Genomic DNA, 26,977 nt, shown 5'->3' with positions numbered 1-26,977 from the left:
AAATTTTAAGGCGTTAATAGGTACCATGAAGGCTATTCATGATTTTATGTGACTTAAGAGGAGGTGGTGACGGTAGACCAGAAGAAGTTGACTGGATCATACACTCTATCCCCAACTTCTTATGGTTCTATAAATGCATTAAAATGGGATCTCAGTCCTTGAGCTACACTTTCACTGAAATGTGTCTATGGTAGTAGATTGGTGAGGTAAGTGGCCCTTTTCTTTAAAGTAGAAAGTAACACTTGGTATATGATCTTGACCAGGAGGGCAAGAGAGGTCCAAACCCAGCCCTGTGGTGTGTGAATAACCAAGGGGATAAACTGAAGTGGAGTTTCAGAGAGAAAGCAGACTTATCCCACTGTGCAGCCAACGTTCTTACCCAGACCTGTGGCCTACATCAGGGAGACCATCTAGCCTTGATCCTGCCCCGTGTGCGTGAGTGGTGGCTAGTGACCATAGGGTGTACCTGAGAAGGTCAGTGACTCAAAGAGACCCCAATAGATTTAGGTCGGGTCTAGAGTTCATTGGTCCTGAAATATTAATATTCCCTACCATGTTTTTAAATTCTGCACAGTCTTTGTCTTTCTCAGATTCTCTCAAATACTCTTTTACTCCTTCTCTCTCTCCCCTTCTCTCTCTCTCTCTCTCTCTCTCATATTTACACACCTTCAAACACAATGTCATAACTCTCTAATTCATCCACACACACACACACACTTTCTCCTGCACAGTCTCATTCCTTGTTTTTAAAGATCCATCAGGTAATGAGCACTGGGTGTTATATATGACTAATGAATCACTGAATTCTACCTCTGAAACTAATAATACATTATATGTTAATTAATTGAATTTAAGTAAAGAAAGAAAGAAAGAAAAAGATCTATCAGTTGTTAACATTTTGAATCTCTCCTACACTTAATCATTTAAGTATCGGTTGCAGACATTGGGACATTCATAAACACCAGAAAACCATCCATAAACACTGGAGTATGCATCTGCATTGATCCAAGACATTCTCCTGACCTAACCACAACAGAGTTGTCATACAAGACATCTATCACTGATACATCCATAGTCAAAATTCTTTAATTGTCCCAGTAGTGTCTTTTTTTATTTGAATCCAAAATCCAATAGAGGATCATGCATTGTGTTAAGTTGTCACACCTCCTCAGTCTCGTTCAATCTAGACTTTTCTGCATGAACAAGTTTTGGAAATGTCTAAGCCAGTTGTTTCGCAGAAGGTGCCACAATATTTGTATTTCTGACTCTTTCCTCAGGATTATATTCAGTTAAACACTTTTAGTTGGAGTACTAAAAGGACAATTTGCTTATCTCATGCTTTACATCAGGAGATACATCAAGTTGGTTTGTCCTACCATCAGTGATATTTACCTTTGTAAGGCACCTTTTCCCTTTGTTTTGTTTTGCTTTTTTACCTTTTCCCTTTGTAATTAGTAAGTAATCTATGCTGTAATACTTATGAGATTATGTGAATATCCTGTTCCCCAACTGTCTTTTACCCTGTGACTTGAGAATCCATTGATGATTCTTGGTGGAATTGAATATTATTATGGTGGTTTTATGTAAAAATTTTCTACTTCTATTATTCTTTCTATATTTATTAGTATTCTCCTATAAAAAAATAAAAAAAATAAAAAAAAGTATCCTCCTATAGATATTTTCCTTCCCTTTTTAATTGCCAATCTATTTATCTGTATAATTTAGAATTGGTGTGGGACTTATGGGCTGTTTTTTGAATTACTTTGTAATGCGTGTTCATATATTCTCTCACTAATAAAATACTAGATTAATCCGTCAAGGTCATGTGGAATCAAGAATTAACAGCAATGGCAAGTATAGAGAGTATAGAGAAGCCATGTCCTCTTAGAGCTAAGAGATGGCCCATGGGAAACTCAAGACATGAGCTGAGCCCTCTGGGAGAGGCAGAATTAAAGGATAGAAGCAAAGGAAGGGAATTGCAAGAATGGGCATAGCACACGCAAAGACTTAAGAGTCAGGAGAAGCTTTATGAAGAATAGCTATCTTGAAAAAGAGAATAGATTTTCAGGAGAGAAAGATGGAGGGTGGGCAGTGCCTTCAGTGTTGGGTGGAAAGTATGATGTTTTCCTGGGAAGGTAAAGGTGCTGGTGAAGAGAAGAAAAGTGGAAGGGGAAAAGTCGGGTTCTATAGAACCTGAACAGAAAATAATATGGAAGTTGGGTAGGAGGAAGACTCAGGATAAGGCATCTGGTGGAGAGATTAGAACCTAATAGGGCCATATGAAGACTTGAACTAATTGTTGGTGATAGAAGATGGAAGAAGGGAAAGCAGGTGATTGAAAATGGAAGGGGTAGTACGAAGTTCAAAAGATAATGTAGTTAAATTTAGATATGAAAAGTGAGGGAAAGAGAGACGATTCAAGATTATATAAGGCCCAGACAGAGAAGGAAATGAGAGGAGAAAAATGGAGACAGGGATGTAGCTAATCCTGATGTCAGGGACACTGTCCATAGTCCCAGATCCTGTATAAACTAGGATCCACCTGTCTACTGGCTAGATCCATATAGAGTAGAAAATATTAGGGCAGGCTTTTCAAATTTCAATGTGCATAGGAATCCGTTGGCCATCATGTTCAAGGGAAGATTCTGACTTGGTAGGCTTGGGATGGGGCATGAGATTTTGTGTACTAATGATGCTGGTCCATGGACCATACTTTGCACGGCAAGAGGCTAGTGGATTTCTATGTAGATAAGCCAGGCCTGAAACCCAAAAGTTCCTTTTTCATTCCCAGGAATAATCTTCATACCAGGAACCACCCAGATAAAGGCCAAGGACATTCTCTACCAATTACAAGTGTCTAAAGCCAAGGGCATTGTGACCATAGATACCTTTGCCCCAGAGGTGGATTCTCTAGCTTCTGAGTGTCTGCTCTGAAAACAAAGCTCCCAGGGTCTGACCATAGCCATTAAGGGTGGCTGGACTTACGATCATAGATGAAGTGAGTTTCTGTTCTGATGAATATGCTTTCCAAGGAAAGGCAGGAGAAGGCCATTTGCTCCCAAGTGCTGGTAGACAATTAGTGGGAGGCGGCTCACCAGGTCTGATGGCAGAAACCTTTTTTAAAGATTTTATATATTTATGCATGAGAGACACACAGAGAGAGGCAGGCAGCAACATAGGCAGAGGGAGAAGCAGGCTCCCTGCAGGGAGCCCAATGTGGGACTCGATCCCGAGACCATGGGATCACGCCCTGAGCCAAAAGCAGCTGCTCAACCACTGAGCCACCCAGGTGTCCCAGAAACCTTTTCCCAGTTATGCTACTGATTTGGTGTGTTCCAAATCAGTTCCTTCCCCTTTCTTGAGTGCAATTGCTTTATTTGTAAAATGAGGGTACTGAACTTCCACACCTCTGTCACTAAAGTATAATCACCCCTATGCAAAGGAGATGTATAAAGTCAGAGAGTTGTTGTGTTGTGTCTTTCTTGTAGGTAGGGAAACTGAAATATTATGCTTATATAAAAAGTAAATATATGAAGAGGTTGAATGAAAGATTAAGGGTTGAATTTTTAAGGGAAAACCTGATACTGCAAGAAAATTGAGCCTGTTGCTGGCAGGCAGCTTGGGGGAGAAAACACTTTCCATCTTTTAGGGACTGCATACCTTTAGAGTATTGAAGGTAAGAAAGACCACTTCCACCTCCGAAATTCTGATTCGGTAAGCCTTCAGATATATGAAAATCATATAACCCACAAACCACACCGGGTTTCTTTTCTTAAAGTAACCCCTCAGTTTTTAAAGTCCTTTACTTCAGCCTCAAAAGGCAAATATCATACTGAAGTCATATCTTACACTGGATTTTAAAGTCAATTAGAAGAAAATGGTGTAAATAAAGAGTATTCTCTAAAACTCCCTCAAATTGCCAAAAAGTCAATACGATATCATTTTACAGCAAGAGCCAGTGTGTCCTGCAGCCTTGGGATCATTTGCTGATCAAACACCATAGGGAACTTGCATTTATAATAGGTATAGGCTCGAGAGACTCCCAGTCTAGGAGAAGCCTCCAAGAATTAGGCACACTGGGGGACCCTACAGATTCTACCTACCATCTCAAGCTTACACAGGGGCAAATGTGCATCCTCATTTTCTCTTCCCTACCCTTCATTGCCAAGGTTATGGGGTGAAATTCCTATAAAACTGGTTCCTGTAGAAAAAAAGCTTAACAGTGTGATTATGAGCACAGTCTGAGGATCAGACTGAGTGAATTTGAATACTGGCTGGACCATTTAATGAATACATGTCTTCTGAGCCTCAATTTTCTCATCCACATAATGTGAACAATAAGAGCAGTATTCGCCTATTAGGGTTGCTTTGAATGTTGAATGAGTTCTTATTTGTAAATCATTTGGAGTATTGCCTGGAAGAACTATTTCAGTGCTTGTTACATGTAAAATAACCCACTTTATTCCTCCACCCCTTTTTTAAATGAAGAAATGTCAATCTACTTATCCAACTCACTTTCAAACTCTGTTTGATTCCTCATTGTGGGAGAACCAGTTTTCCCTCCAGTATTAGAAACCTCCAGTTTTCTGACTCCAAGCCCCATATTGTTTCTTTTGCTTCTCCGGGGATGGAAAAGCAGTAAATATGACTTCTCTCCTTTTGTATTGAATCCCTTGGCATATCAACATCCCCAAATTACACCTGTATTAAGTCAAAGACACTGGACCTAAGGGCCATCTTCTTCACCAGTGAGACCACAGGCTTACCCAAGATGGTGAAACACAATCATGGACTTGCCTTGCAATCCTCTTTCCCTTCAAGGTAGGAATGAAAGCATTGATTTATGGGCTGGGACACATATCTGGGGCAGTGTGTGTGTGTGTGTGTGTGTGTGTGTACATGTGGGTTGGGAAAAGAGCTCTAAGCAGAATTGACTCCATCTTGTTTCTCCCTTTTGTGCTATTTGGTTCAGTCTGATGAGAGTCTGAGAGTTAAATGCTGGGAATCCTTACTTTTTGCTGACAGAGGCTCTGATGACAAAGAGGGGACATTTAGGTCCTGCACCTTGACAGGAGGTATGTAAGAAAGTCATTGTGTCCATGTCAGTGGACTCAGAGTTTGGTGAGGAAAGACAGAATGTTTTAACAATTTCACTTGAAGTGACAGATCCTTTCCTCTCCCCAATATGGACAAGTGAAATTTAGAGTTACCCCATCATGAACTGTTAGGGAAAATAATACCTAGAACCAAGACACACCAAGCCATTGCCCCTAACCTAAAACAATCTTAGAGGCTGAAGCTGTAGCCTTGGGTTAATCTCTTAATCAAATTTAAACTAAGCCTATTTTCTCCCCTCTGCCCCATCCCCAGATAGTAATATTCAGACAAGAACAAGTTTTGTTAATAAGTTTTCTAACTTATTAACCAGACCAGAGGGAAGTCAAGGTTTTTGGTGGACCACGGTTATCTGTGATGATGCAAAGTTATACAATGATAACAACTGAATAGCAAGACCCTGGAGGAATGGGGGTGGGAAGAAGAGGGAGGCTTTCTGTGCAGTCTGAATAGCAAGAGCAAAGGCACAAAGACATAAAAAGTAGCATTTATCAAACTATAGAGACAAGGATAGCTGGTTCTCAGGGTATAGGGTAAGGGATAGACAAGAGTTGGGAAAGTGAGCAGGACCCAGATCATGCAGGATCTTGTGGGCCTTGGTATAGAGATTGGAGGGTATCTTTGAAAGAGGGGAGGTATTGGAGTAATAGCAAAGGAAAGCCCTAATCAGATTGTGTTTTGAAAAGATCACTGTGGGGGTACCTGGGTGGCTTAGTCTGTTCTGTGTCTGACTCTTGATTTCGGCTCGGGTCACAATCTGGGGTCCTGAGATAGAGCCCCATTGTGGGCTCTGCATTGAGCATTCTGCTTGAGATTCTGTCCCTCAGCCTCTGCTTCTCCCGCCCCCTGCCCCTACACATACAAACACACACACACACACACACACACACACACTCTCTCTCTCTCTCAAAAAATTATTTTTTAAAAGGAAAAGATTATGTGGCTGCAAGATAGAGAATGTGTTGGAAAAAGATAGAATGGCCAGCTAGAAGGTCTTAGAATAATTCAAAATGGTGGTGGCTTGGAAAAGGTGCCAGAAACATTAAAGAAGTTTAAATATTTGAGATTTTAGGAGATAAAATGGACAGGATCTGTTGTCTAGATGTGGAAGATAAGAGAGGGGCAAGGCCAACTCTCAGATTTTGGGCTTGGACAGTTTCATGGACAGTAATGGCATTCACTGAAATACAAAGAACACTGGAGGAGAGTTAGTCCACGGGAATTAGGAAAGATTAGGATCTGCTGGGTTTGAAGTGCCTCAGGGATACTCCAGAAGAGATGTTCAGTGGGTAGTTGGGTCTGAAGCTGAGATCCTCCTAGCTAGTCATGTCTTGTGGGTGAGCCACAATCCTAAGAGAGCTGGGATAAGGGAGATTGGGTTGTTTTTCAAATCCCTTTCGTATTAATAGTAAAGTTCTTTAAAGCCATGGCCTGCTAATGGGAGGGTTGTGTTTTCTTAAGGAGTTATACACACAGAGGTCCTACAGAAGCAGTAAGGTAGGGTAGAGAAATGAAAACCCTTATCCACTCCACCTTCCAATTTTTGCCTATTGTCTACTTGTTTCTGGTCCTTGCCAAGTTGGGGAATTAAAAATTAACTCTGGGAAACTAACTAGGGGTGGTGGAAGGGGAGGAGGGCGGGGGGTAGGGGTGACTGGGTGGTGGGCACTGAGGTAGGCACTTGACAGGATGAACACTGGATGTTATTCCTTATGTTTGCAAATTGAACACAAAAATAAATTTATTATTAAAAATAAATAAATAAAATATGTTAACTGACAAAAAAATTAAGTCTTCTCCCTCTCTCTCCCTCTCTCTACCTCTCCCTATCTCCCTGTCTCTCCCTTTCTCTTTCATTTTCTCTTTCTTTCTCTTTCTCTTTCTCCATCACAAATGACAGACATCCCAATCTAAACTTCTTTAAGCTAAAAAGTAAATAAAGGAATTTATTGAATCACGAGGCAGGAAACTCCAGGGTTTGGCTTCAGACATAGCTACAGAGTCTCTGGATTCAGTTTTTGTCTCTCCACCTGTCAGCTCTGTTTCTGATATCTTTTGATGCTCTTCTCAGAAAGGCTAATCTCTTGTTATCCCCAAATGGCTGCCAGCATTACTTAGGACTATATCAGTAACAGAGTCAAATCCAAGAAAGAAGCTACAGATTTTGTCCCCATATTCCCAGCCTTAAGGAGCATTATAACTATACCAGATGAAGGCACACATGATCACGAAATAGGATTTGGCATACTCTAGGGACCTAGCATGGGAGTGTGTCTGGAGACCCACTCAAACCACATGTGCTGAGAATGAGCGGTGGGTCACCACCTGAAAACCAGAGTCCCCAGCCCTTGATCACATCCTCTCATAGCTGAGACTACTGTATTTTGGAGTTAGCAGGAAATTACTGCAACTCAAGACATTTGATATCTTCTGGTGCTTTTCGGACTCAGGCTGGGTTTTGGCTGTCTGGGGTTGTGTGCTGGAACCATGGACAGCAGCGGCTACAATCTTCAGCCATCATCTGTCCCAGTTTGACCCCAAGATCATTGAACAGGTAAGAAGACCAACCTTCTGGTATCAACAAACTCTTAGAAGAAACTCGTGTTTCAAACTCAAAAGCTGGGCCCTGCTGAGAAATATTTTATTTAACAAAAGGTCCTATAAGCATTATATAAACCTGGTTCTGGTTTTCTCAAAGTATAGAGCACTGAATTCTTCACTGTATCAGAATCACATTGGATGAAACTTTGAAGAAAATACAGATTCCAAGTCCTTCCCCACACCTATGCATCAGATTTTGTGGACTTGGGACCCTGACAACACATTTTAAGAAATTAAAGAAATCAGAGCAAGGTCACGTACCCTGGATCCTGAATCTGCCAGAGCTAGGTAGCTGGTGTGTAGTGTGTGTGTGTGTGTGTGTGTGTGTGTGTGTGTGTGTGTGTGATGGTGATATTGCTCAATTTAATGAAATGTTTAAAAACAGAGCCCTTGGAAAATGACACATCTAGTTTCTTATCCCATGTTTAACATTTATTTGTGGTTTCCTTGCTACTCTGAGCCTCACATTCTTCATCTGTAAAATGGGAGTTTTAATAATTAGCACATCACAAAGTTGTTGGAATATAAAATAAGATGGTATAGATAAAGTGTGTGAAGATCTTAGCTCTGAGATGGCATACAGGAGGCATCCAGCAAGCAGTGGTGCTTGGTGATAAGTCACCCACGTGAACCCCCTTCCTGTACTTTCCCTTCACCTGAAAATGCTCTTTGGATCTCTATGCACACCTTTGTTTTCCATCTCAGAGGCAGACCTGCCCCTCTACCTTTCAATGTTTAGTCTGGAGAGCCTATTCTTTTTCTCTGTCCTTCTGTTAGGAGCTGTTCTCATTAATCTTTTATCCATTAAACCTTTTCTCCCATATTTTTAATCTCTCACTTTGCCCCTCTTCATTAATCTTTAATCTATTAAATATTTTCTCCCATATTTTCAACCTCTTACTCTTCACTAACTCTGCTCCCTTAGTCTGTAAACACATTCAACATTCCCCATCCTAAAAAATACCTTCCTTGCACTCTGGTGCACACTGGACTAACCCTATTGTTCCTCCCTTAGTATCAAACTCCTCTATAGAACATTTTCTGCTTACTGCAGCCACATCCTCTTCACCCAGCTTACTTCTGAATACTTCAGTCCTCCAAGGGTCTGCCCTCACCTTTCCTCTTCCTTCTAAACAATCTCCTCTACTTCCATTTCACCTGCATGCACATCCATTTGGGGGGCTCTCAAAACTATGCCTTAAGTCTAGTCTTCTCCTTCCATGCAAATTTCCCCTCATTTATCTCCCTCAAGTCCATCTGATGATCCCTCCAGCATGTCAGATTATATTTCCCATTTCTCCTTCCCTGCCTCATGTCAACATCTACCTCTCCATCATTATTTACTGTACACAATCTGCCAGTCCCTGAGGGTTAAAGCTGCACAAGGAACACTGAATCCAATCCACCTTTCCCCTCCTCACCTCCACTCCATGAGTGTCCCCAAAGTCTCAGTGTGTTTTAAGCTTGAATGATTTCAAAGTATTAATTCTACAAATTTACACACATACACACCAGCATTTGGAAGTTTATTTTGATTTATTTTTCACTTGTTACCTTTCTGAAGTTTTAACAATAACACTTTTAGCTTCAATTTCTCTTATTGAGGATGAGAGATACTGATTAAAACAAAGAATGTTAAATTAAAAACGTACTCTCCATATAATTCAACACAAAAAAACCCCTCCAAATAATCCAATTGAAAATTGGCAGAAGACATGAGCAGACATTTTTCTAAAGAAGACATACAGATAGCCAACAGACACACAAAAAGATGCTTATCACTCATCATCAGGGAAATACAAATCAAAACCACAATGAGACATCACCTCACCCTTGTCAGAATGGCTAAAATCAAGAACAGAAGAAACAACGAGTGTTGGTGAGGATATAGATAAAAAGGAAATCTGGTACACTGTCTGGTGGGAATGCAAGCTGGTGCAGCCACTGAGGAACACAGTATGGCGGTTCTGCAAAAAATTAGAAATAAAACTACCATATGATTCAGTAATTGCACTCCTATTTAGCCAAATAACATGAAAACACTATTTCAAAAGGATATATGCACTCCTATGTTATATTTTACATCTTGACTATAAAAGTAAAGTTCCTTCCCTTCATTTTCTAGATGTTGTTCAAATACCCCATCACCCAGTGCCTTGCTGCACCAGCCGCATATCGAATGATTCTATAGCACACTTCTACCAGGTATAGTAAAAGTGGTGGTGGCTGGTCAAAACAATCTTTGGGTAGGAATTTAAGGAATCCAATGTACCATCATCGATTTTTAACTGGGGTTCTTTGTGTGCATGTGTGTGTGAGAGAGAGAGAGAAAGAGAGAGAAAGAGAGAGAGAAGTGTTGGTAATTAGCTCATTAAAGCAAGACTGAGATCCAAATGAAACACTCAGTGAGCCTTGCAACATTGCAGTTTATTCTTTTTAAAATATCTTTTCTTATGAAAAGATGAATATACAGGAAAATGCATAAGATGTAAATGTATAGATTAATGAATTATTGAAAATAAAACTGTGCCACCACTCACCTGAGTCACAAAAGTAGAATATTGCCCACACCCCAGAGATCTCTTCGTGGCTCTCTATCTCCTCTAAAGGAATTTACTGTCTTGACTTTTATGGTGTTTTATTTCCTCATTTTCCCTTATAGCTTAAGGAAATTTCCCTATACAAACTATTATATTTTACTTGCCTTTGAACTTTATATATGTAATCATATACCATTCTGCAGTATCAGCATTATGTTTTTAAGATATGTCTGTGTTGTTACATGTTGCTATAGTTAATTTTCATTGCTGTGTAATATCCCATTGTATGAAAAAATGGCATGTTTTAATCAGTTCTACCATCAATGGACACTTGGAAAGTTTTCATTGGGGGACTTTAGTGATTAATGCTGCATTGAATTCTTGCATGTGTACTCTGGTATATATAAACATGCATTTCTGTAGCATTTTTTCTGGAAGAGGAATTGCTAGTTCACACTGACACTACATTTTACCGTGTGATTCTCAAAGTATTGAATCAGTCTGTGCTCCCACTAGCAAAGTAGGAGAATTCCCATTGTTCCAAACATTGCTAATATTTGTTATTGTCATAGTGTTTAATTCTGGTCAATCTGAAAGATGCAGAGTGTTACCTTACTATATAGTTTTATTTTTACATTTCCCAATATTTTCGAGTTAATTTTAGCCAAATGGATAGCTACTCTTTGAAACTTATGGGCATTTATGTATCTTTTAAAGAGTCTCAGATTAAAATAAGTACTTCAAAATTCAGAGTAACAAATTAATAAAATCATGAATGAGGAGAGATCACTACCAACACCAAGGAAATACAAACGATTTTAAAAACATATTATGAACAGCTATATGCCAATAAATTAGGCAATCTAGTAGAAATGGACGCATTCCTGGAAAGCCACAAACTACCAAAACTGGAACAGGAAGAAATAGAAAATCTGAACAGGCCAATAACCAGGGAGGAAATTGAAGCAGTCATCAAAAACCTCCCAAGACACAAGAGTCCAGGGCCAGATGGCTTCCCAGGGGAATTTTATCAAACGTTTAAAGAAGAAACCATACCTATTCTCCTAAAGCTGTTTGGAAAGATAGAAAGAGATGGAGTACTTCCAAATTCGTTCTATGAAGCCAGCATCACCTTAATTCCAAAGCCAGACAAAGACCCCACCAAAAAGGAGAATTACAGACCAATATCCCTGATGAACATGGATGCAAAAATTCTCAACAAGATACTGGCCAATAGAATCCAACAGTACATTAAGAAAATTATTCACCATGACCGAGTAGGATTTATTCCCGGGACACAAGGCTGGTTCAACACCTGTAAAACAATCAATGTGATTCATCATATCAGCAAGAGAAAAACCAAGAACCATATGATCCTCTCATTGGATGCAGAGAAAGCATTTGACAAAATACAGCATCCATTCCTGATCAAAACTCTTCAGAGTGTAGGGATAGAGGGAACATTCCTCGACATCTTAAAAGCCATCTATGAAAAGCCCACAGCAAATATCATTCTCAATGGGGAAGCACTAGGAGCCTTTCCCCTAAGATCAGGAACAAGACAGGGATGTCCACTCTCACCACTGCTGTTCAGCATAGTACTGGAAGTCCTAGCCTCAGCAATCAGACAACAAAAAGACATTAAAGGCATTCAAATTGGCAAAGAAGAAGTCAAACTCTCCCTCTTCGCCGATGACATGATACTCTACATAGAAAACCCAAAAGGCTCCACCCCAAGATTGCTAGAACTCATACAGCAATTCGGTAGCGTGGCAGGATACAAAATCAATGCCCAGAAGTCAGTGGCATTTCTATACACTAACAATGAGACTGAAGAAAGAGAAATTAAGGAGTCAATCCCATTTACAATTGCACCCAAAAGCATAAGATACCTAGGAATAAACCTAACCAAAGATGTAAAGGATCTATACCCTCAAAACTATAGAACACTTCTGAAAGAAATTGAGGAAGACACAAAGAGATGGAAAAATATTCCATGCTCATGGATTGGCAGAATTAATATTGTGAAAATGTCAATGTTACCCAGGGCAATATACACGTTTAATGCAATCCCTATCAAAATACCATGGACTTTCTTCAGAGAGTTAGAACAAATTATTTTAAGATTTGTGTGGAATCAGAAAAGACCCCGAATAGCCAGGGGAATTTTAAAAAATAAAACCATAGCTGGGGGCATCACAATGCCAGATTTCAGGTTGTACTACAAAGCTGTGGTCATCAAGACAGTGTGGTACTGGCACAAAAACAGACACATAGATCAGTGGAACAGAATAGAGAATCCAGAAGTGGACCCTGAACTTTATGGGCAACTAATATTCGATAAAGGAGGAAAGACTATCCATTGGAAGAAAGACAGTCTCTTCAATAAATGGTGCTGGGAAAATTGGACATCCACATGCAGAAGAATGAAACTAGACCACTCTCTTTCACCATACACAAAGATAAACTCAAAATGGATGAAAGATCTAAATGTGAGACAAGATTCCATCAAAATCCTAGAGAAGAACACAGGCAACACCCTTTTTGAACTCGGCCACAGTAACTTCTTGCAAGATACATCCACGAAGGCAAAAGAAACAAAAGCAAAAATGAACTATTGGGACTTCATCAAGATAAGAAGCTTTTGCACAGCAAAGGATACAGTCAACAAAACTCAAAGACAACCTACAGAATGGGAGAAGATATTTGCAAATGACATATCAGATAAAGGGCTAGTTTCCAAGATCTATAAAGAACTTATTAAACTCAACACCAAAGAAACAAACAATCCAATCATGAAATGGGCAAAAGACATGAACAGAAATCTCACAGAGGAAGACATAGACATGGCCAACATGCATATGAGAAAATGCTCTGCATCACTTGCCATCAGGGAAATACAAATCAAAACTACAATGAGATACCACCTCACACCAGTGAGAATGGGGAAAATTAACAAGGCAGGAAACAACAAATGTTGGGGAGGATGCGGAGAAAAGGGAACCCTCTTACACTGTTGGTGGGAATGTGAACTGGTGCAGCCACTCTGGAAAACTGTGTGGAGGTTCCTCAAACAGTTAAAAATATACCTGCCCTACGACCCAGCAATTGCACTGTTGGGGAATTACCCCAAAGATACAAATGCAATGAAACGCCGGGACACCTGCACCCCGATGTTTATAGCAGCAATGGCCACGATAGCCAAACTGTGGAAGGAGCCTCGGTGTCCAACGAAAGATGAATGGATAAAGAAGATGTGGTTTATGTATACAATGGAATATTACTCAGCTATTAGAAATGACAAATACCCACCATTTGCTTCAACGTGGATGGAACTGGAGGGTATTATGCTGAGTGAAGTAAGTCAGTCGGAGAAGGACAAACATTATATGTTCTCATTCATTTGGGGAATATAAATAATAGTGAAAGGGAATATAAGGGAAGGGAGAAGAAATGAGTGGGAAATATCAGAAAGTGAGACAGAACGTAAAGACTGCTAACTCTGGGAAACGAACTAGGGGTGGTAGAAGGGGAGGAGGGCGGGGGGTGGGAGTGAATGGGTGACGGGCACTGGGTGTTATTCTGTATGTTAGTAAATTGAACACCAATAAAAAATAAATTAAAAAAAAACAAAATAAACAAAATCACCATCATTAAAATAATAACAAATCTGAGTAAATGATGGTGGCATTAATGAGTCAAAAAAAAAAAAAGTAAACTCAGTCATCCACACCATGGAATATTACTCAGCAATAGAAAGGAATGGACCATTGACACATACTTGGAGGGATCTCAAGGAAATTACATGGAGTGGAAAAAAGCCAGTTTCGGAAGACTTCGTACTGTGGTTCCATTTATAAAACATTTTTTTTAAATGACAAAATTACAGAAATGGAGAACAGATTTGTGGTTTTCAGGAGTTAGGGAGAGGCAGAGGAAAGAGGTGGCTGTGAATATATAGGGGTAGCAGGAGGATCCTTGCGACGAAATTCTGTAACTTGGCCATAGTGGTGTTCACACAAATCTACACTGATAAATGCTTAAATTAAACACACACACACACATGAATGTAAAACTGGTGAAATATGAATAAAGTTGATGGATTATATCTTTGTCAGCTTCCTACCTGTGATACTACACTATAGCTATGCAAAATGTCATTAGTAAGGGAAACTAGATGATGAATGTATGGAATGTCTGTAATTACTGCATAAAATTGCATATGTACCTACAATAATCTCAAAATAAAAAGTTTAAAAAGTGAAAAAAAAATTCAGAGTAACATATCTTAAATATAGAATTAAAATATTAAGGATTCTGTGACTACACTTAAGAAGCTAACTCTGAAACACAACTTGATTTTATTCATAAAGCCTCAAGCTGGTTGGATTCTGTTTCCATCTGTATTTCAAAGATCATGTTAGGCTACTTTTTGAAACATTCCCCAGTTGATTATCTCTCTCCAAGCTCAGTAAAAATCTGACCAAAGCATACCTAATTACTTCATCAGAGACTCTCCCCATTTTATCTACTTTGGATAAAGCAGCAGAAGAATGAGGAAGATACCCTCAGTGAAACCATCCCTCCCGTCCCTGATTCTGACTCTGTATGTAACAGGACAGGGTGACAAGGATAAGAAGGTGAACCAGACGTCTGCTACCTCTCTTATCCTCAAGAGCTCACCTGGCTCAGCCCCAGGCCACCTGGTACTCAGACCTTAATCACTTTTCCCATGTCCTTCAGGGAACCCATCATTATTTTGTGTTTTTTTTTATTAGTTACAGAAAATGTTATGAGGAAAAATGAAGAAGAGGATTTGCATCATACAATGTACCTACTACAAATGTTCATGGCTGACTTTTCTGCTCTCCCTGAAATTTCTTCTCTTGGGGCCACTGTCTGCAACTCTTCTCTCTTTTCCCACACTCATCTCAGTCTTCTTTGATGTCCTAAGCAATTCATTTCCACCCTGTAACTTGCATTCTCTTCTCCGAAATACAAAAGCCCTTCAAAGCACATGACCCTACTCTTCATAGGTGACGGTGCAGTTCTGTTATCATCCCAACATGCTCTTGAGGCCTTAACCCCCACCACATTATGGTTTATTAAATACCCTCTTAGCCATAGAGAATGTGAAGGCAAGGTCTGATAAAAAAAAGTCTTTGCCAACATTTTATGTCAACTTCCAATTTTGACCCAAACCTCTGATCCAAACCCATTAGCCTCACCACCACCACCACCCCTTGTCAGAAGAATTAACATGAACTGACAGAAAGTGAGTGACCACTTGGCTTGGCTTTGACCACCAGCAAATTGCCCAATAGGCAAGTAAGAATGTGAGTAAGCAGAAGCGCAAATGATCCAGATGACAAGGCTCTGAGTTCTTAGCACTCTGGGCCTGGGGCAGAGCACCCAAGGCTTGACCACAAGTTCTATTGTCACTTCACTTTCCTTTAAGTCTCAAGTTTCCTACCCTGAAGTACTGCACTACTGGTGGGGAGGCTCTGCTGCCAGAAGAGCAAGAGGAATGGAGAAGACGGACAGGTCTTCTGCTCTATGAGGGCTACAGACAGTAGGTAAATGGTCCTTTCTGGGTCAGTCAGGATGTGCTTAGCCACTGAGCCCAGTAGATGAGCTGAAGCATGTGTGTGCAGAGGTCCCACTCTGCTCACAGCATTGCCTGAAGCCAATGCAAGGTTTCAGAATTTTAGGCTAGTTTGCTGCAAATCAGTGTGCATGAAGACAATTCATAGTTCATCAATTTGTCAAGAGACTAATGTACTGAAAACTTTTAGACAAAACTTTGAAAGAGGTCTAAGAACATGGTGCTACTGTCCTTGTGATTATTAGCTCTAGGGAGCCCAGGAGGGGTGGTGGGATGAGAGGCTCTCTCCAGTAACATGAAGGCCACCTGCAAGTCCTGCTCACTTACCCATCCCTTCCTAGGGTGGTAACCACAGGCAATCAGGAGCTGGCCCCAGAGGTTCATTTCTGGGTGTTTATATGGACAGCACATAGGTGTGATTGTTGAACAGTAGCTGGAGTGGAGGAGGGAGCAGAGACTTTCTGAGTATACCAAACACACACACACACACACACACACACACACACACAAACACACACAAACGAGTGTGGCTCTCAAAGGCATCACTCAGCCAGGTGGCAAGACATTCAGAGTATTATGCATGTCTTGAAACACAAAAACGTTATCAATGACAGTACATTTCTTCCAACACATTCTCAAGACATTTCTGTTGCTGGACAGAGCCACTTACCCCAACTCTGTTATTCCTGTAGCTGACAGGGGGATGACTGCCATCTTGGGAGCTATAGAAAAATAGCTATTTTAGTCTCAATTCATATACCTGTCTGACTTCTTGTGCAAAAATAATTATTTTAAATAATCAGTTAATTGGTCTTAGGCTTCCACGCCTAAGAAATATTAAGACTCTAGGTTTGTCCTTGTATGGTTCATAGTTTATATTTGGACAAGGAGGAGGGTGGATGTGAACTATAATACACCCATAACCCAGGTCCCTTTGCATCAACTATTTGCAGCAACAGGATACTCCCTTATACTCCCTCATAGCTACTTTCATAGCTACTGACTCACTCTATTTCCTACATGCCTGCACTGTAAGCAGCAACATAGCAAAGGGGAAAGAGCTTTCCCTCTCAGAAACTCAGAACCTGGTTCAAATCTCAGCTTGCCAATTACAGGCTTCATTGCCAATAACAGTCTCTGCTCCCTCCTCCATTATAGGCTTCAAGGCGACAGGCATAGTATTGAACCTTCCAGAGTCTCTGCTTCTCTGTTTCCAAAATGAAAATATAATCCAGTCTTGCTGGGTTGTGATAAGAGAAATGAAATGATGTATATAAAGCTCTGGCTAAATTCCCAACTCCTTGTATATGCTTACCTTGCAGTTACTCTTGTTTCCAAGTAAGTATTGTGCTAGATGCTAGGATAGTAGACATGAATGGGGCAATCTTTATTCTCAGGATGCTTGTTATCCACTGAGAGAAACAGATAAGTATAAGATAAGTGTCATAATTACCCCCCCCTTTTATAGAGGAGTAGATCTAGGGGGATTAATTGGCACATGGCTGGAGTCAAGACTCAAATCCCGGGCTGACTTAGTTTTAGAAAGCATGATATTTTAGCGTCCTTATTCCTACCGTAAAGGAGGAATAAAGTTCATCAGGAAGAGAAATGAGGGTAGGGTAGTTCCCTAGTAGAGGGGACAACACAATCTGAGTACTCTCAACACATTTTCAAGTAGTTGAGACAGGGTTCCTATCACTGTTTAACAGCCTGAGTAAATGTTAAATGGCTTCATGGCCTTCCTCAAGCAAACCAACACATGTCTTACATACAGTGGGCACTCCACACCTCACATTACATACCGACAGCCCCAGGCTCACCTATTTGCTGCCATTTGTTGGCCCCTCCAGCTGGACCTAGTAGCCCCTAGGAACTTGCCCAGGCTTAGCCCATGTCCAGTTCAGTGACTATCTGCTGACCAGAGTTGGGTCAATGCCCTGAGCCTAGAATCTGGACCTTCTCACTTCCCCACTAGGACTCTTTGCACAGCATTAAATGACATAGATGAGTGAGGATGCTGTGTGTGCTTCCTGATGCTTTGTAATCAGCCTGGACTCTTTGACCAAACCCATTCTCTTTTGTTAATAGGGAAATAAGTTGTGGTACTTCCCAGGGAATGAAGATCAAGCGGGGTTCCCTGGAGAAAGCCATCCCCCCTTTGACATCCAAGTCTGGTCCTGAAGGCATTTGGTGGGAGCATTTAGGGATTAGCTGGGATTGGACAATTGTGTGACACCCACCCCACCCCCAACCCTAGACATCGTCCTTCCTCCTCTCTTCCTATTTCCCCTGGATTTCTTGAGGCAGCTTCAGTTGATAACTGCAGTATCCTGGGCATGAATACTGCTCAGTCGGGAAGCCTGAAGCCTCACACACAACAGATGGGATCAGAGCACCTGGAGGGAGCTCTGGCAGCTCTCTCCATCAGCTGGTGCTTCTAGATTTTCCTGATCTTGAAGCTTGAAGACACACCTTGTCATATCTGTACATCATCAAACAAATAGACTCATAACTTGGGTTTCACCATTTTCTGATTTCAGAGACTTCCTACAGTTTTAATCTTTTTTCTGATAGGGCTCCTCCCCACATTTATTCTCACTGGTGTCACACAAGTAGGTAATGTTTGGGTGAGGGAGGTGTGCTAGGGTGGCCCTGCAGGGTGGGATTCATAGGCCCCTTGCTCCAGATCATTGACGACAAGGGAAATAGCCTGCCACTCAACACTGAAGGCTACATTGGCATCAGTATGAAACCCACAAAGCCCACTGGGCTCTTCATGGGCTATGATGTAAGTGGTAATCCTCACCTCCCCCCTCCAGGCCCCCCAAATCCCTTCAGGGAGCTATATGGGTGCTAAGGGGGGTGGATTCAACTCTGTGTCATGAGCCTTCTACACACCTCCCTTCGTTCACTCCAACTCAACAAAGCCTCTTCTAATTAATCTCTAAGTAAGCTCATAGTGTGTGTGTTCCCAGATCCTTTCCTGTCCTAAGCCATCTGGCATTTAAGTGCTGATAGGGTGGAAAGAAGCCTGGCTTCAGAAGCACCAGACTTGTTTCCAATGATTTCTTGAGCTTGAGTGTACAAGAACCTTTGACTGGCTTCAAATCCTACAGTCCCACTCACCAACAGGGTGTGTGCAAATCTCTTAACCTCGCTGAGCCTCCAGGATGCACCATTGTCCCCACTTCACAGAGGAAGAAAGAGTCCATTGGAAGTTTTGTTTGTCTTCCCCTGTGTGGGGGTGGGCAGTCTAGGATTTCCAAACCCTACATAAGAAATCCAGGGATTACATAAAACTGTGATAGGCTCTAAGGAAACCTGAAACTCTTGACCAAGCAAATTCTCAGCTTCCAAATTTGGTCAGGGGCAGATCTTGAAATTGATATCAGACCCATCTCCTTTCTCCGCAGGAACAGCCATTGGTATCACTGTTGTCCTCACTCTATGGTCATGGTGCTGCTCCTTTTGTGATATTATTGCCCAAAAGCAAATATACAGGCCCTAGCCTTAATTCACAGTAGCACAATTTTAAGCTTGGATAAAAGAAAAAATAAACACAGAGTAACATTTATATAGATCAGTAGTTCTCAACTCTGCCTATATGTTAGAATCATTTGAGGAGATTAAAAACAAATAATTCTTGATTCCAACCACAGAGATTCTGGTTAAATTAAACTGGAATGTTTCAGAGCAATGGCATTTTTTTAGATTGCAAATATTTTATTTTACAAAGATGTCCTCATCTATGCCCACCACACCTAAATACATATATATCCCATTTCACATGCTCTCATGATTATAATATGTTCTCCCTCTTCCACTGAGATTTGTTTGCTTTTTTCCTTTCTTTTACTGATGTAAAACATATAAAATCTACTCTTTTCACCATTTTTAAGCATAGAGATTGGTGGCATTGAGTAAATGCCATTACCACCATGCATCTACAGAAATTTTTTCCATCCCCAACAGAAACTCTGTGCCCGTTAAACAATAACTGCCCCACTCCTCCTTGTATCCCCAGCATTTGGTAACCTTTAATATACTTTTTGGCTTTAAGAATTTGCCTATTTTAGGTACCTCTATTAAGCGAAATTGTACATTTGTCATTTTGGGTCTGGCTTATCTCAGCACATGTTTTCAAGGTTCATCCATGTTATAGCATGTGACCAAATGTCATTTTCTAAAGGCCGAATGGTATTATATGGGTGTACCATATTTTGTCTATCCATTAATTTCTTAATAGACATTTAGATTATTTCCACCTTTTCACTACTGTGAATAATGCTGCAATGAATACTGGTTTGCAAGTATCTATTTGAGTTTCTGCTTTTACTTCTATTGAATATATACCCAAAAATGAAATTCTTATATGATAATTATATATTTAGCTTTTTGAGGAACTGCCAAATGTTTTCTACAGTGGATGCATCATTTCGTATTTCTATCAGCAATGCACAAATATTCTAGTTTCTCCATATCCTTGCTACTCCTTATTATTTTCAGATTTGTTTCTTTTTTGTGTGTATAAAAATCATTCTAATGGGTGAGAAATGGTATCTCATTGTGGTTGATTTGCATCTCCCTAATGACTAGTGATGTTGAGCATCTTTTCATGTGCTTATTGGCCATTTGTGTATCTTCTCTGGAGAATTGTCTATTCAAGTCTTTGCCTATTTTCTAAATTGGATTGTTTTGTTATTGATTTGTAAGAGTTCTTTGTATATTCTGGATATGAGTCTCTTATCAGATATATGATTTGCAAATATTTTCTCCCATTCACTACATTGCCTTTTTACTCTTTTGAAGTGTCCTTTCATGTGAAATTTTTAAAATTTGATGAGGAACATTTTATCTATTTTCTCCTTTTCTTTCTTGTGCTGTGGGTGTCATAGTCAATAATTGCCAAATCCAAATTCATGAAGATTTCCTCCTATGTTTTCTTCTAAGAGTTTCAGAATTTTACCTCTCATGTTTAGGTTTTTTATTCATTTTGTGTATATAGTATAAGGTAACAAATGTTCATTTGCATCTGAACATCCAAGCTTCACAGTACCATTTGTTGAAAAGATTGAGTTTTCCTACTGAATGGTCTTGGCATTCTCATCTAAAATCTATTGACAATATATGTGAATGCTTCCTTATGGGTTCTCTATTCTATTCCAATCATTTTTGTGTCTTTTTTTATGCCAGTGTCACACTGTTTTGATTACTGTAATTTTGCAGTAAATTTAAAAACCAGGAATGAGGGGCACCTGGGTAGCTCAGTGGTTGAGCATCTGCCTTTGCTTCAGGTCATGATCCTGAGGTCCTAGGATTCAGTCACACGTCAGGCTCCCCAGAGGGAGCCTGCTTCTCCCTCTGCCTATGTCTCTGCCTCTCTCATTATGTCTCCCATCGAATAAATAAATAAAATATTTTTTAAAAAAATCAAGAATGCAAGCTCTTCAACTTTCTTCTCCCTTTCAAAGATTGTCTTAGCTATTTAGAATCCCTCAAGATTGCATATGATTTCTCATTCATTTGGAGAATATAAATAATAGTGAAAGGGAATAGAATGGAAGGGAGAAGAAATGGGTAGGAAATATCAGAAAGGGAGACAAAACATAAAGACTCCTAACTCTGGGAAATGAACTAGGGGTGGTGGAAGGGGAGGAGGGTGGGGGGTGGGGGTGAATGGGATGACGGGCACTGAGGGGAGTACTTGACGGGATGAGCACTGGGTGTTATTCTGTATGTTGGCAAATTGAACACCGTTAAAAAAATAAATTTATTACTTAAAAAAAGAATTTTAGGATGAGTGTTTCTTTTTTTTTTTTTTTTTTTTTAGGATGAGTGTTTCTATAACATTGAGATTTTGATAGGTATTGTACTGAATCTGTAGATAGCTTTGGGTAATATTGTCATCTTAATAATTTTAAGTTTCCAAGCAATACAGTAAATCTTTCCATTCATTGATGGATGGAGCTTTTCACTTTCTTGACTAAATTTATTCTTAGTTTTATATTCTTTTTGATGCTACTTCTAAATAGAAGAGTTTTCTTAATTTCTTTGGGCTATATATAATATCTTCTGGTTTTTAGTTCTTTGTTCATTTTTTCCATTAGTTTTTGATCACATTAAACATATTTGACTTATTATTTTTCCTTCTAAGTTTTTATTTAAATTCCAGTTATTTACCATACGCTGAAATATTAATTTCAGGAGTAGAATTTAGTGATTCATCACTTACATACAACAGCCAGTGCTCATCATAACAGGTACCCTCCTTAATCTGCATCACCTATTTCACCTGTTCGCTGGCTTCACCACCCCCCAACCTCACCCCTCCTCTCTGGTAACAATCACTTTGTTCTCTACAGTTAAGAGTCCATTTCTTAGTTTTCCTTTCTTTATTCCCTCCATGTTTAGGTTTTTTTCTTAAATTCCACATTTGTTTCTTGAACTCTAGAAATCAGATTCTCCCACTTTCCTAGGGGTTGAGGTTGCTGGCATTTTGTTATTGTTTTGGTTTTGGTTTTGGACTGTTGAAGGCTATAGTAGTCCTTTGTTGTGGTACTTTTGCAAACTCTTTAAAGAGTGTTGTTTGTCATGTGTGATCACTGAAGTTTATGATCCCTTAGTTCATCTTCAGTTAATGTTTTGACAGAGATTTCCTTGAGTGGCAGGAGCTCAAATGAACAGAGTAAAACATCACCAACCAAAAAAGAGAGAAAACAACCACTGTGCAGACCAGCTCAGGGTTGGAACACAACTTCACCACTTAGCTGGACCTGCTCTGAACCTAGGGATCAGCCTGAGATGAAAGCTTAAGGTCTTCTCAGGACTTTGCTGAGCATGCATCTTGCCCAAGCAGGTTCATGGCTGCCTAAATTCCCTCATGTACATAGCTGTCTTGAATATCCTAATTTCAAAAAAAGAAAAATCTCACCCCAGCACTTCCCTCAGATCTTGAAGGTCTATTGTATATCTCCACCCATAATCTCTTACCTCAGGTGCCTTCACTTTTGTAGTCTGCCCAGTAACTTCTATAAGCAGCGCCTGCTGCTTTTTTTCCATGTGTGTTCTGAGTTATAGAAAATGAGTACCTTATAACTGTCCTTCAAGCAGCTCCCAGATAGGTTAAAACAAGTGCACATAATAACCATTATTTTACTTTAAAACATCTGTTTTTTTTTTAAGTTGATTTGGTATCACAAGAGGGACAGTATCATTTTCCAAAAACAGAAGGCAATTATAACCGTAACTATAATGCAAATAGACAATTCTTCTTGAATTCTAGCTAACGCCATGCTGAGTGTAGAGCCTTACACGGGGCTCGATCTCACAACCCTGAGATCATGACCTGAGCCAAAATCAAGAGTCATCTGCCCGGCCAACTGAGCCACGCAGATACTCTGCAAACATACAATGATCTTAAAATAAACAGTTTAATTAGACAAATAAAAGCCCTATAGGTTTCCAGAAGGATCAGATGAGGTAGTATTTTGGGAAGGAAATTCATTGAACAAAAGTTTATTGACACCTCTCATTTGTCCAGGCACTATGTGAATGCTAAGCTGAGTACAATAAATAAAATAAACAAGGCCTGTGTCTAATGGAAAGTTTATTCTTTTTTTTAATTTATTTTTTATTGGTGTTCAATTTACTAACATACAGAATAACCCGCAGTGCCCGTCACACATTCACTCCCACCCCCCGCCCTCCTCCCCTTCTACCACCCCTAGTTCGTTTCCCAGAGTTAGCAGTCTTTACGTTCTGTCTCCCTTTCTGATATTTCCCACACATTTCTTCTCCCTTCCCTTATATTCCCTTTCACTATTATTTATATTCCCCAAATGAATGAGAACATATAATGTTTGTCCTTCTAGAGTACCACACAAAAGTGAGTTAGTGCTTTAGAAAACTATCCTTAAAATTGGCTCAGTATTGTCCACTAATTGACAAGTAGTGTTAATTGGGTACTTGGATATAATGAAAATAGACTCAAAGAGATTACAAAACTTGCCCAGGTGCCACATGGAGCCAAGGGCAGGATCCAAACCCAGATCTGAGCACCAGATTGTGGCTCATCATCTCTAAACTCATTGCCTTCAACAAAGGAGTGGTGTTCTCTTTGCAGGAAAATCCAGTAAAGACAGCTGAAATAGAGTGTGGGGACTTTTATAACTCTGGAGATAGAGCAACTATGGATGAAGAGGGCTACCAAAAAAAAAAAAAAAAAAAGAAGAGGGCTACCTGTGGTTCCTGGGGAGGAACGATGACTTCATCAAAGCCTCTACGTAGGTGTGGCTGACCTGAACTAGGAGGATTCACCCTCATTTGCCTCATAGAATCTAGCTTGTCCCAACATTCAACCATGCGTGGTGATGGGACTCTCAGGCTAACTCTGAACAGAGCTCTGTCTCAGGGCCCTTTTCTAGGGATATCTGTGCACCTCCCCCCACCTCTGCATCCAGAAAAATCAATCAAAATGTAGCTCAAGATGGTCTGCAAGAGGAACCATAATAAGACATTATGCAATTTGAAGGATTTAGACAGAAGACTTTACTTAGGCCCCATTGGCTAAGGAAGCTTACTCTATGTTTAGCTCCTCTAATGGGACACAACACAACGTTGAAAAAAATAATAGCAACACAGAAACCTTTATGGGGCACTTACCATGGGAAAGCATGCTCTGCAGTGCCTTATACAACCCACTTCTCAATGCTAGAAGATAGATGCAATTTTGCCCATTGATAGATGAGGAGCTGAAATGCTGACTGTGAAGAAAGTTCCCTAAAGTTTCAAAGAGTACTGGGTACAACCCAGATTTACCAACGTTGTCTGTTTCCACGTCAGTTGTCCCTAAATGTTACGTGATTTAGAAAGAAAATTAAAAATTATACATTGCACCAGAATAACAAGTTCCCTTGGATATTTCAGGGAAATTGAATTTGTTTACTTTTAAAATTTCTAAAACATGCTAAAATAATGGGGAACAGCATGCAGAATTTGCATGACTGTTTAAGATAAAGGTTAAGGCTCCACTAGGTTTCATGCCAAGGGTGGTTGCTTGAGCCAAGTCCCTGAGCTCAGAGAGGACTAAACATTCACCTGACCAAAAGCAGTGAGGTGAGAAACTCTGGGTAGTCTGTGAGGGTTGTATTTCTCAGGGCAGGGTGCCCATTCTTCATGTGTGGGGCCCATGACAAAGCCAGCCGACAGATATCTGGCTCCCCGTGACACTTATCCTGCATGCCAAGGGAGGATGTGACCCTCCAAAACATGAGACTTGAGGGTATGGGTTACCAGGCCCTGGCACCTGCTCAGAAACCCAGAAGGAACCATTGACCCTCCAGGTACTGCATCCGGCCCGCAGAGGTGGAGAATGCCCTGGCTGAACAGCCAGCAGTGGCTCAATCAGCTGTGGTGAGCAGCCCGGACCTGATTCGAAGGGAGGTAAGAAGGAGGACACAGAGGTCATCGTGTCTGTGTGTGGGTCCTGGAGGACACGTGTAGGGGAACCTTCCAAGAGGTCTCATCTCCCCTGCCTTGCACCTAGGGTGGAGGGAGGGCCCAGGCGGTGTGCATATGCATTTACACTGTGTGGTCACCAGAGGACAGTGTGGCCTCAACTGTGTATGACAGAAACTGATGCTTGAGAATGTGGCTTGCTGCTGGGGCTGCTGCTGCCAACCTCCTGTTTACTGAGCCCTTCTTACCTGCCAGCTCATCTCTCCCTCACAGTAACCTAATTAATTAAGGGCTCCAATACCCTATTTTAGACATAAACAAGCATAAGGAGATTAAATAACTTGCCTGATCACAAAGCTATTAAGTGGTGGAGCTGGAATGGGAATCTGAGCTGTCTGGCTCCAGAGCATGTACTCATGCATTCAACTACTGTGTGCTGAATTCCTACTGTTTACAAGGGCCTGTGCCCTGTAGTAGGAACATAAATAACACAAAAATAATTACCAACATTTATTTAATGCCCACAGAATTCTGCCTACAATAATAGTAAAAATGGTGCTGATAATGATAGGAATAAAAATAGCCAAACTGTGGAAGGAGCCTCGGTGTCCAACGAAAGATGAATGGATAAAGAAGATGTGGTTTATGTATACAATGGAATATTACTCAGCTATTAGAAATGACAAATACCCACCATTTGCTTCAACGTGGATGGAACTGGAGGGTATTATGCTGAGTGAAGTAAGTCAGTCGGAGAAGGACAAACATTATATGTTCTCATTCATTTGGGGAATATAAATAATAGTGAAAGGGAAAATAAGGGAAGGGAGAAGAAATGTGTGGGAAATATCAGAAAGGGAGACAGAACGTAAAGACTGCTAACTCTGGGAAACGAACTAGGGGTGGTAGAAGGGGAGGAGGGCGGGGGGTGGGAGTGAATGGGTGACGGGCACTGGGTGTTATTCTCTATGTTAGTAAATTGAACACCAATAAAAAATAAATAAATAAATAAATAAATAAATAAATAAATAAAAGAAAAAAAAGAAAAAAAAAATAAATAAATTTAAACTAGTTTCATGTTTTATATGAATTATCTCAATGAATCTTTTTTAAATATTTATTTATTTGAGAGAGAGAGAGAGACAGAGCGCACAAGCAAGGAGAGGGAGTGCAGGCTCCCCACTGAGCAGGGATCCCGACTTGTGGGGTGGGGTGGCACTCATTCCCAGGACCCCTGGATCATGACCTGAGCTGAAGGCACATGCTTAACCAACTGAGCCACCCAGATGCCCCAATCTCAATGGATCTTGACATACATGCTCTGAGGAATGAAGCTGTCTGTTCCCACATCACAGACAAGGAAATGGAGGGCCAGAGAGGTGAAATAATTTTCCAAGGCAAAGAGTAGAAATTGGAAGCATGGAAAACTGGTCCGTTATTTTCCAGAGGTTCAGCTGTCAAGTTGTTTTTCCATTTATTTCATAAACATTTACTTTTTAAACTACACACTTGGTTGTCACTCCTGCTGAGCCTCCACTCTGGTTCTCCACTGCAGGTGGTAAAGGCATTTATCGTCCTGGTGCCAGATTTCCTGTTGCATGACCAGGACCAGCTCATCAAGGAGCTGCAGCACGTGAAGTCAGTAACAGCCCCGTATTAA

The 26,977-nt window shown here is 40.4% G+C and overlaps 1 protein-coding gene across 1 annotated transcript; it reads left to right on the top strand.

Annotated features, from left to right (window-relative positions):
* Positions 1-25: 25 nt before the first annotated feature.
* On the top strand, positions 26-26,977 carry LOC119872128 (acyl-coenzyme A synthetase ACSM1, mitochondrial-like). The gene is given in 15 exon segments (XM_038541720.1): positions 26-31; positions 264-474; positions 2,792-2,923; positions 2,926-2,980; positions 4,657-4,821; positions 7,510-7,669; positions 9,842-9,921; positions 15,715-15,850; positions 17,975-17,987; positions 17,990-18,030; positions 18,548-18,649; positions 23,984-24,055; positions 24,088-24,143; positions 25,203-25,302; positions 26,873-26,977. Coding segments are annotated over 15 exon segments (1,434 nt in total).

This window comes from Canis lupus, chromosome 6 (assembly GCF_011100685.1).
Source record: "Canis lupus familiaris isolate Mischka breed German Shepherd chromosome 6, alternate assembly UU_Cfam_GSD_1.0, whole genome shotgun sequence".
NCBI lineage: Eukaryota > Metazoa > Chordata > Mammalia > Carnivora > Canidae > Canis > Canis lupus.
This window is presented reverse-complemented; position numbering and strand designations above follow the sequence as displayed.